At 41.2% G+C, this 12,183-nt stretch overlaps 1 protein-coding gene across 1 annotated transcript in view; it reads left to right on the top strand.

The window, feature by feature from the left end:
* thada (THADA armadillo repeat containing) overlaps nucleotides 1-12,183 on the top strand; it is a 110,074-nt gene that overhangs the window by 64,942 nt on the left and 32,949 nt on the right. The window contains exons 30-31 of the mRNA XM_061087843.1: nucleotides 7,302-7,405; nucleotides 10,869-10,951. Coding sequence (XP_060943826.1) covers nucleotides 7,302-7,405; nucleotides 10,869-10,951 — 187 coding nt within the window. The remainder of the gene's footprint in view (nucleotides 1-7,301; nucleotides 7,406-10,868; nucleotides 10,952-12,183) is intronic.

The raw sequence follows: 12,183 nt of genomic DNA on the forward strand, positions 1-12,183 counted from the left end.
AGTGTGAGTTTTGTGCTGAATCGTGTAAAACATATATGGCTTAATCAGGACTGTCATGGGGGGGTAAAAGTTTGACAAATTCAGTACAACTTTTAAGGGAAATCTGGCTTGTCACACTGGGTTGTGATGGCTACAGCTCGCCCATCATATCTCACAGGTTTTGCCCATAGACGAAGTTTAAAATGATTTGGCTCAGGAAAGTATTTTTTTGGCGCTCATGAAACAGATGGTTCCTGAGTTCTGATGACAGTGACTGATTGCATGATTGGCTGGTAAATTCCTAAGACAGAGATTTACCTGTTAACATGGTAGCCAGCCAAGAATATTATGGAAATCCTACCATCAATCAAACAGTAGCTGTGTTTGCTATTTTGCAAATTCTAACTAGCTTATCTCCTTGCCAGCATTGCTGTTAGCATTTTTCATTTAAGAGATGTAATTGTTGCATCAAAACCTGTTTCATAATTGTCTGCACATCTCTTTTGTGGTGTCGTGTGTTGATGCAACACAGCTAGCTATATATGAAATCTTCCTTTCTCTTAGTCTCAGTCTCTGCAGGTCATTTCTGTCAGGCATAATTCCCATAGTCAAAAGTTCAATTGAATAAATTTTCATCAAACTAGAATTTCATGCAGAAGTTGAGCATTTTTTTTCCTCTCTTCAAAAGAATCTCCTAATCACGGTGTTTTATTTCTAATTAATAGTTTGTGTTGTTCCGTTTTAGTGTTGTTCTACTGCATTTTGATTGAGATCAGCCTGTTTCAACCTGAGGCAGCGCTGTCCTCTGGATGGCCTCGGTAAGGCCCTTGTCTAAAACATCTTAAAACAAATTGGAATCACTTCTGTCACGCAACCATGCCCCAAACCTCAGCTGATACAACCAGGACTCAGCTTGAGAAGCCCATCGGACAGGCCGACAGTAAAACAACCCGACACCGACCTCCACTCTTGACACGTGCCAGCAGCAGCCGTGGCCCAGGGCGCCGGGTACGGGCCAGAACTATTAAAGCTGTGGCCTGTGGTGGTTCGAGAAGGCCCGACTTGACGGATGTAATCCTTTGTGTGTTTCCACAACAGAGACTAAATGAGACCGAGAGGAGGAGGAGGCTCAAGAATTAGGAGAGTTGCTGTCTCCTTTTCTCTGGCAGCGTCGACAATGGTGTTGTTTTTCCAGATGCATTCTTTCGTCTTGTCTTCCAACATTTTTTCTTAGGCCTGCTGTTACGACCGCTGCCTCTGGCCAGTGGTGTGCCTGGGCTTTCTGAGAAATCCTCGGGGCTGAACCAGTGAAAGAATGCATGGGCCTGAAAACCCAGAAAGACAACTTTTAATATGACATAAGATTTACCTCACCCTGAAAGAACATAAGGACAATAACCATAAAGTTGTAAACATTGAATCCTAGTGAGGACAAACAACGATCAACCGTCACACAACTTTAGGGTGACCTCTGTACAATGATGAACAAATGAGTGGATGAATTTAGTTGATAGTTTAAACGTGTTAGTTCATGTGTTAGAGTTATAAAACAGTAACAGTTCAAGTTGTTCCGATACCATTACGAGTATCACAAATGCCTCTGATACTGCCGGAAATGCCTTCATTGCATTCAAACAAATCAACATATTCAATAAAGACAGAAAATTAATTGACAAACTAGATAGTAAAATAAGTTCTATGGTATTCTTTTGCTATGGTACGGGAGTGGTACTCCTATCTGCCGATATGTGAAGACCAGGTATCGGGAAGAGGAAAGTGGCATCAGAACATCTCTAGTTCAAATCCACGAGAATAGAAGTATAAACTAGAAAGTCAAAATTTCGAAATTCCTTATTTTCATCCTGAAGGTATCGTTAATTTGATCATGATATTTTATCATTTTTGCCACCTGCAGTTTCTCTACCAACTACAAGGTTTTCTAAGCAGTCTTCATCATAGCGTGCTTCCATACAAAGTCACAAACTTCAAACTGAGGCAAATTTATCCTGTGATGAAGGCAGTGAGATGTGGTTGAATTGTCCAGAAAACATTTTTCTTCTCAGACTTGATGTAGTTCAGTCACACACACACACACACACACACACACACAACCACACACACACACACACACACACACACACACACACACCCCTCCTGCTGCTAACATAAGAAAATGCTCTGGTCAAACTTTTGACAAAGACGTGGTAACACAGTTCTTGTGTGCGCACACAGACAGACACACACACCACTGAATGACTTGGTTGTCACACCCATGTCCATATGCATACGTGAGGCAGTATGACTTGTTGTCTGGGAAGCATATGGAAGCTTTGTTTGTGCGAGAATGAGGCTATATAGAGTAAAAGCGTGTTTTTATTTCTTTTTATATTTAGACCGTCTTTATTGGGATCTCTTTTTTGCCTAATTGGGCGCGTCCACACTTCGCCTAACCCCTATCTGGTTTTATGTGAATGCCGATTTATATGTTTCTTTGTGCATGTGTTTTACTGGACTGAACCACGAATTGGCGTGCAATTATTTGCACTTGCACTTGCTCTGTGTGCGTGTGGGGGTGTGTGCAAGCGCATGTTTGTGTGCAAGTATGTGTGTGTGCGCGTGTGCTTGCTTGCTGCCGCGTGTGGTCAGTCTGTGGTTGCGGCAGTGGGCGGGACGGCAGGGCAGGCTGATAACAGAGTCTGAAGGGACCTCACATCCACCACCACTATTTTTACCGGGCCCAAAAGAGGAGTAAGGCTTGTTGCAGCAACACACTCAGAAAAGCACTCAAACACACATACACACATTCAAACGCCTCTCTGTGAAACAAGGCCTTTGATATTTCTCATATTTAGCACTGCTGCAGCGAGTTTCTCTTCTACATAAACTGCTCTAGATTCTCTCATCTAGAGCGGTTTGAATGTTACAAATAGTTATTTGTTAGAAAATATATACATAAAAACAATATCATCAGATTAATAATGATTAAAATTCAGGTTTCATGTGAAAGATGTTCATAGAGATTTACCCGGCTCTGTTGTTTCTTTCACCTTTATTCATCATTTTAGTGTCAGTCAGCTCATTGTTTTGTCGTCATTGCCGACATCTTTACTGTTTATGATGTTTCATAGTTATCGTCAACCAGATGTTTAACAGTGAAAAAGCTGTGATATACTTCCGTACACCTTCATCCCACGAGCAAACACAGCAGACAAGTTATAATTGTCTTTCTGATTTGTTATGTGATATGTGAAAAGAAACGAAAACAAAAAAATGGAAATTGCTATCCGTATATATATGATATTCATATGATAGGGCCGAGAAATATTTGTCTTCTTCCAGTTCCCTTATCGTTCATGAAATGTGTTCAAGTGTATGTGTATCGTTTTGTTAAATAGTTTTTGGATTGCACTGAAAGGAATGAAATAAACGAAATAAAGTAGGCACAGTAGGAGATTAGCTTGTAAAAAGAGTATTTAGTGGCTCAAGGGCCGGATATTAGATCCTAATGCTAACTAAAATAAACTAATAATAAATTCATGAGTAGTTCATTGGATTGTGATTCTCAATATTGTTTTTACATTAGAAATAGGAGATATTCATCTACTTTTTTGTGAAGAAATATAAGCAACCTGCCTCACATTCGAAAAAAAAGTATTATGGTGTGTTCATGGTGTTGAAAGAGTTAATATCTCAAGTGATGCATTTCCTGCAGGTGTAGTAGTTGTGTCAGGTCCAAGTGAAGCATCGTGCTTCATTAATCAGAATTTTTACTTGGATTAACAAGAAAAAATTGCCTGCTGCCATCTTATCATCTCTCATCCATTTGTATCTTGATCCAGTCCCAGCATCTCCTCCTCCCACCGGGGGTGCAGTTCACTGCTCTGTCTTTGGGAGGAGGAACAGGGAGGCTGCGTTTTCTATAAATATTCCGGTTTTCACCATGCTGGGCTGGATTGAGCTGGTTGGGCCTCCCATGTAGGGACTTCCCAGCCCGATGGATATGGTGGAGCTGTGGAGTGCACAGAGATGGAATGAAGACATGGGGCTCTGTCACTGACCTGGAAACCAGTGCTGGTACTGGTGCTGGTCATACTGCTAATGAACAGGCCTGTGCACCAATTACATTGCTTGTAATAATACTGAACGCAAAGTGTTCCTATAACCATCGAGAAAGATTGATGAAAAAAAAGAGCTAGTTACATTTTATTGTGGGTGTGTTGATAAACGTGATTGTTGATTTAAATGTAAGGTCAGACGATCTGTTGACCACCAAGTTAAATGTTATCGTGTTGATATTGGTAAAGAACACATTTGATTCATGCATTTTTTGTATCTTCCCAACTTCAAACCTCATCTATCCATTCATAACTTATTATTATTAATATATTCTCCATCTTGTCCTATGTTCTAAAGATTGTAGTTGAATGTAGGATTATGTGGCCACGTAGAGCTGCCCTAAACAGATTGTCATGCTCTATTTTACTACTACAGGTTCAAGAGGCCACAATTTAGCTGATTTTGTGGGTTTAAGGTTTTCATGACATGTTTCCTATTCTGTACCACCACAGAAGGCTTTACTGACATAGATTATTAAGATTGATTAAGTCTGAGACCGTTGTGGCTGCCTGTCAAATATGCACATGTTTTCTACAAGTGAGCTGTGAACTGGGAATCTCCCAAACCTGATCAGAGCTCAGACTGAACCTGGAGACACATTTGAGCGCAGTGAATATTTAAAGAGAATGCTTAAAATGTGACTTATTCTTCAGTAATCAGTTTTTTGGATCGTGGAATCACTTGGATTCAATATTTGGTTTTGGGAGTCGGCTCCAGCACTGGCTCCATGTTTGTGGAGAAGCCCGTAGAGAGTGACCGCGGAGAGTAAGAAGGACGCGGAGGTGTGGAGGCTGTTTGTGTGAGCCCAGTGAGTGTTGCCTGGGCGTGGAGACTGCAGGAGAGGAGAAGGGGCAGGCCGGGGACTCGGTGGCCAGGCTTGGTGCTACGTGGTCGGCCTGGTTTTTCCCCACGTTGCCTTCCCTGCATGGCGTAATGAATGGCTTCCTACTGGTCTGTGGCCGTGGCCTTGGCTTAAAGAGTATACTTACCAAGGCCCAGAATACACACCCCAGCCAGCCAGCCAGCCAGCCTGTGACCTGGCCTCTGAACACTCCCAACCACCAGTCCACCTGCTACTAACTGGCTCCATCGCACTGTCTCATGAGCCACAACGAAAAGAATGATTTGATCCTCAATGGGACACAGTTAAATATGTTTTCTCCCTTTTCCCCCACAAGCTGTGCAGTTACTGCTGTTTTTTTAAGGCACACGTGTTTGTCACACAGGTCAGAGCTCAGGAAAGGATGGTTCTGTGGAGTGAAAGGTCGGGCACTCCGGAGAACCATCCTTCATTGAGCGCTGACCTGTTCGTACACATGTTTGTCACACAGGTCAGAGGTAAGGCACTCGCTGTTTCCTCTGAATGATTCAGTAAGGTCTTGGAAGTCGTTGGTTACGGCCACACTAATAGGTTTTAGTTTAAATCAAAATATCTCCCTTCAGATTAGGGATGGGGGGAAAAATCGATTCAGTTACAAATCGCGATTCTTGTGAATGACGATTTTAAATCGCCATGCTGCCTCCCAAATCGATTTTTTAAAAAAAATATTATTATTATTATTTTTTTTTTTAAAACATATTTATTGTTTTATACCGGGGGGGATATATGGGGGGAGCAACATCACCCCAGAGCAAGTTGACCAGCTCTTGTTTTTGAACAAGAATCTAAACATACCCAAGCACTAGCTTTGTATCGCCTACATGCAAACAACAATAGCCTACTTTTTAATAATTTTAAAGTTTATATTTTAAGTAAACTTTTATTCATTCTATTTAATTTACGTTTTATTTATTGTTTAAAAGTAGCCTAAGTGGCATACATTTCTTAATCTGTCAGTTTGTGTGCAGTTGACAGGGGCTATACAATAATAGGGCACATTTTTATTTATTTTCTCTATTGGCTGCCCGGCAGTCATTAAGTTAATGTTAATATTTGAAATAAAACTTGTAAAGCTCTAAGTGAATTTGACTGTGTTGTATTTGAAGGTATGATTCAACATTTTTCCATGGTCCAGCATTTAAAAAAAAATGTAACCAAAAGAAATCCCAGGAAATCGTAATATCGAATCGCAATACTTACAGAATCGCAATACATATCGTATCGCCACCTAAGTATCATGATAGTATCGTATCGGGAGGTCCCTGCCGATTCCCGTCCCTACTTCGGATTAGTGTTTTTGCTCTGAATCAAACCTAATCTCCATCCATATCCAAACACATCACATAACCGCTCGCATACATTTGGGATACGTGTGGTGTAAACGTGATGCAGTTTGTCTATTTGCAGTTGGTTACTTGGATCCAGAAGTTGGATGATGAGGTGGAACTGTTACTGTTGGCATTGTTTGCCTTCCCCGCTGGTAGTCGAGTCCTGACAGATCTGAACCATTCAGGAAGCAAATGCATAAGACTTCATCTTTTTTTTCATCTATTTCTGCCTGCTTCTGACCAAAATGCAGTCCCAACAATTTCAAACTCTCTGCTTAAGTTGTGTGTCAGCTTTGTGCCTCTTTCATACATGATTTTCTTGACCTCGGTTGGGCAAACTAGTTAAAGCAGGCAAGACTCTCAGAAATACTTTGTGAATCTAATGCACTTCTATTTTTGTAGTTGGTGACAAGATCAAGCAACATGAACGTTAAGCTGATGTGTTTTCAGATCAGATCAGATCAGAAGTATTTTATTGCCAAGTAGGTTTACACAAACAAGGAATTTGCTCTGGTTATTGGTGCAAACAATGAACATAGAAACATAAAAACGCAATAAATACAACATACATAGGAGAGCAATCAAAAATAGGAAACCAGTATATATTTACTCACTGTTTACTTCTATTAACTCACTTTTAACCAATATTTATACAAAGTAACATTTATTTTGACATAAACATTTCTGAATAAAAATATATTAAAGATATAAAAAGTGAAGTAAAAAGTGAAATGCTAAATGCAAAACAGTGAACAGTGTCAGATTGCAATATGCAATGTAATGCAGTATAATATAATATGATATGATATAATGTGTTAATTTAACACATCCTAGAGGTGTGGGGGTGGAATAAAAGTCTGAGTCAGGTGGGGGTCCCGGGCCTTGTTGATAAGATTTGATTTATATGTTGATTTCAGTTGATTTTAGTTGATTTATATGCTGATGGTAGTTCTCGGATTTATAATATTTCAAATGTGTCTTTATTTGTGTCTCTTCAGGTGCTGTTTCTCCTGCGCTCCTACCAGACAGACTCACACAGACCCCTGCCAGCAGGAAATGGCATCGGCGAGTCTCTCAGTCAGCGCATGTGGCTTGCCTCTCGGTAATCCTAGACACACACACACACACAAACACACACACACACACAAAGATAAGCATCCCTCGCTCGTTCCCAACTCGCTCACCAGAAGAATAGCTCCTTGTCTCTTGTCCATCCCCTCCTCGGCCATGTCCGCTTCATGTCCTGCCCGGGCTTACATTTCAAAGACACCGCCCGCTGTCCCATCCGCACACCCCCCCACCCACAGCTCTGGCCCTCTCACCCAAGATGGAAGCCTCAAGATGGTGCAGATTACCCTCCTACCGGGCCCAGGTCAGGCCCAGGTCTCTCATCTCCCCCCCTGCTGCGGCCTACAGCAGATAACACAGGGTTACCGGGTTAGCAACACCAGGCCCAGCTAGCTCCGCTTGGCTACACTGATGAGCCGTTATGAAGATGACGGGGGTGAATTCTTGCTCACCGGAGCACGCCCGCAGACGGTCTGTTTGATCACCCCACAGAGCCCGGCTCCCCAGGTCTAAGGACATCACAGGTCAGAGGATCTCTGCTTTTGGAAAGAGAAAACCAATTTTCTCATCCAGCACACCACTAATTTGAAGCGGCCACCTTCCAGAAGGGATGGAATGCATTGTTCGCCTGGTGAGAGTCTGCGTTTGGTTTTGGCCTCTCACCGTCTCGGCGTTGTGTCATTCACTGTCGGTCACTTTTTCTGGCTCCCAGGAGTTATTGGCGCCGTAACGATGACTGCACACACACGACTCACTGCTGTTGACTCTTTCTGGCTTCGTGGTGCTGCAGCAGACTCAGGACCAACGGAGTAGGACATCTCCGGAGCTACTGATTGAACTTCAGCATAAAGCTCACCTCTCATTCATGCACACAAACAAACGGAAACCACTTCACAGGACCCATCTCTTGTCCCGAATGTGTTTTCACTCGAGACGCACACACACAATCCCCTCGGCCCTTTCCTCAGCCTCCACTCCTCTGTGTGTGTGTGTGTGTGAAGCGTGCAAACGATCTGTGCATGGGGGTGTGTGTGTGTGTGTGTTATTAATATCTGAGTGATGAAAATATGACGTCAAGATCTCACACTGTGTCCCTTGTTCCCTCACACACACACACTCGCTTTGGCAGCGTTGTGGTCATACCCTTGACTGAGCACACACATCAACTGAACACACACACACACACACACACTTCTCACTGCCCACACATGCTGCTTCACTTATACACAGACCATAGGCCGACACAAGCCATTCATGCCAACGTTCACAACTAATGTAAGTGTAGTAATTCTGTTGTGAACGCGGTGGGTCATAGGCCTCATAGTAAATTGATTAATTGTGTATTTTTACAAATGGAGAGAAAAACAAATACAACTGGTTCCTTGATGGTACCGCTGGGGGCATCTCATGTGATGGGTCCATGCTCTTTGCTACAAGGACTCCCCATTAATGAAGACTGATATCAGTGAACAGTCAGATGTCTTATGCTCTCAGCTGTTGATTCAGGACTGACAGTGACTTTTTGTTTGAGTTTGGCAACATGTAATTAATCCAATTCATCGTCCGATCATGTGCTGAAAAGATTCGCTGTTAAATCAATCAGTTCATCACCAACACTGTTTTTGTGTTTAGTATTCTAAACTGGGCAGCAATACCAATGCATTACTTACAGTTTAAATAAGACGAATAACACAAACCAAGCCCGGTGAAAGTGTGTGCTTAAACTCCTCTGGGTTGTGAGCACTATTGCCCAAATTTGGTTTGCCCTGAGTTCTGCTTTAAGTTTTCAAAACAGAGAATATTTTTCTCGTGCTCAACAGTTGTGTTTGAGATACTTTCCCCTTTTCCACTGGTCAATAAACCCCACGAACATCTGGGTTTTGTCTGCAATGGGAATGTATACAATTGACTCCCGGGTCAAATGACTCTGCAGTTGACCCGGGTTTAAAACGACTATGGATCTGAACTGCAGTGATGGATACATGACACCCGAGGGAACGCACTCTCAACGGTGTGAGAAAGCACCGCAGTTTTCAGTGTGTTCATGACATTGAAGGTGCACTGGGGAAGGAGCCTATCACCTTTCTTAGAGGATTATCCCACGTTTACAAACCCTGCATTTACCTCCTAATTTCGTTATAAAAGAGTTGTAAGCAGATCGTTGTAGTAACCTAGTAGTAGTTTCCAACTTGCCGCCTCTACAAAGGAGCCACTACTCCTGTTTGATAGAGAGCTGCTGATATGGTCTTATTTCCAGTAGCACCTCCCACCTCTGCAGAGGACCTCTTGACCTCTGTGACAGGGACCTCGTGAAAAAGGACCTTCTGACCCGGTGTCTCATTATGCCTGGACAACTAACTATAAGAGGAAAAGTCCCGGTTACTCCAAACTTCTTCCAAGTTACAAGTATTGAGGTCACTGTCCCTCTAGAGATGGTTTTATATCCTTGCTCTAATCTATGCCTCACCACAGGTTGACCACAGAGGTCGGCAGAGAGTTCCCTGGATTTCATGCTTTGGTTTTTGCCCTGACATGCAGCGAGACTTAATATACGCAGACGTGAACCTTACCTAAATATGTCCTGTATATATCCGTTTATTTTGCCACAGGTGAAGGCAAGTCAGGTTCTAGACAAATCTCAAGGATCATTAAAACAAACAGGATGCACATGACCACAGGTTATGGGGCCATAGCAAAGGGTCTGAATGCTTTTGTAAAGAGAGATTTCGATGTCTAAGTTTTAATAAATTTGCATTATTCTGAGTTTTGGCTCACTTTTATAGCAGTATGCCAGTGTAAACAAAATTTAAGGAGTCATATATATATATATTATAAATCAAGTGATAAACAGAAAACTTTAGAAAAATACTAGTAAGTCTACATTGATTCAAAATAAGTTTAATTCTGTTACAGTAAAATATTAACTGTCTTTTCTTACTCCTTTTTTTTCCATATACTCATTAGAAACATTTGTAGTGCTTTTGCAACTTAGTACTTTTGCAACACAGCAGGAGGTGTGACTAGGACAAGGACAAGTAACGTCAGCCCCAGAGATCACATCGAATCACAAAGAGTCACCAAAGTTTCTCTCAACCAATAGATTAATTTAGTTACACATCTCCAGTGACCTAATTCCACAGTTTGTGGTGAGACATGAGCCTGTTTCTGAAGAAAATCTTTGTCTGTGATCTTAATGGAAAAAAGATAACCGATGACTGGAGGCTGCAACGGTACCTCTTTAACTCAATAGGGGAACATATCTGTAATAAAAGGGGGCTTTCATTACAAAAGATTCAAGAACACTAACTTTGTATTTTTTACCAAAAATAATTTAAATCTAGAGTGGTTGACTTTCAAAAAAACAACATTTTGCTGAGGTTAAAGTCATTTTCTCCAGTTTTGTGTATGTCAAGAGCAGGGCTTATTATTTAAGGTTTATTTTTTGGTTTCAGAAGCTAAAAGAAACACCCTGTCCTCTTGTTGTTCTCTCTTTTTAGACAGAATAGCTGCGTGGTGACCAGAGGAGCCTTTCTGGACGTGTTAGTGGGCCTTTGTGGGCCGAAGGTCAGTCTCCTGGAAGGTGAGTAGTGTCCATTTCTTTCATGTCTTAATTCAGGCAGCAGGACACACACACACACACACAACTCTTCTCCACTTTCTGCTCATGCAGGATGTTGGATTCAGACAACTCAGATTCAGCACTCGCAATTTCTCTGACCTTTCACTTTCATTGGTCAAATGTTGAGGTTCACTGATTGGCTTATTTACACGTCACTCACACAGTCCCCAGCTCTAAAGGCTCTCAGCTAGTTACTTTTCTACTAGTGAGGGAAGTATGTAGTTATAGATCAAACAGATCCAGCTTAATGCAAATCAACTATATCCTTAAATATGTATTTAGGGATTACACATACATATATGTAACCCTTAAATATATATAATTCTTCATTAAATGAAGGAAAAAATCATTTGGAGATTTCAAAACTAGAGTCATAATTTAACGAATTTTTCATAATATCATGAGAATAATTTATTTTTTTAATTGAGGAAATTGGCAGCAAGGAGAACTCGTGCTTGTCTGAGTTTCACTGCTTTTTAGCCAAACCAATTTCATTGTTTCTTTAGAATCTATGAAATGTCTATGACTATCACACAGATGTAACCGATGGTAATCTTTCAGTCGACAACTGACAACAACTCATCAACTTTCTCAACAAAAGACCCAATTTCCACAAAATCTGTGTGGTCGTTTTTACACAATCTTTTCAAAGACCAGATAATTATGATAATTGGAGCTGATGTGATTAAATAAAGTGTTTCTTTTGTGAAACCTAGAACTCAAAATGATGCTCCACATTCCTCATTTTAAAGCAGGTGACAGGCTGATCTTCTTGTATTACCGCTCTTACTTCACACAAAGCCCGAAATTTCGACTTTATTCTCTTACAATGAGGACTTTAAGCCTTAACAGCCCATCATAATGAAACAACTAGACCTGTGTCATATATTTTGTTCTCTTGTCTACTTACATGATCTAAAATGTTTTACAACTGTGTTCAAACCCAGAGAAATACACAATGTTATTCATGGTATTTTGTTCGCCCTTTAATTGCGTCCATTCCGCTTACCTGTGGCTTTTTTCCGTCTGTGCTATAACCTCCGGAGCAAGCAAACGTGAATATAATATTGAATACATTATGTCATCTGTGAAAATGATTGGCACTTGGCTGGTTATATGTTTTGTTTACTTATTTGTTTACACTGGGGATTTGAGAGAAACAGCATTTCAATCCTGTCTACGTCCTTTTCATT

Source organism: Limanda limanda, chromosome 15, assembly GCF_963576545.1.
Source record: "Limanda limanda chromosome 15, fLimLim1.1, whole genome shotgun sequence".
In the NCBI taxonomy this organism is placed as follows: Eukaryota; Metazoa; Chordata; class Actinopteri; order Pleuronectiformes; family Pleuronectidae; genus Limanda; species Limanda limanda.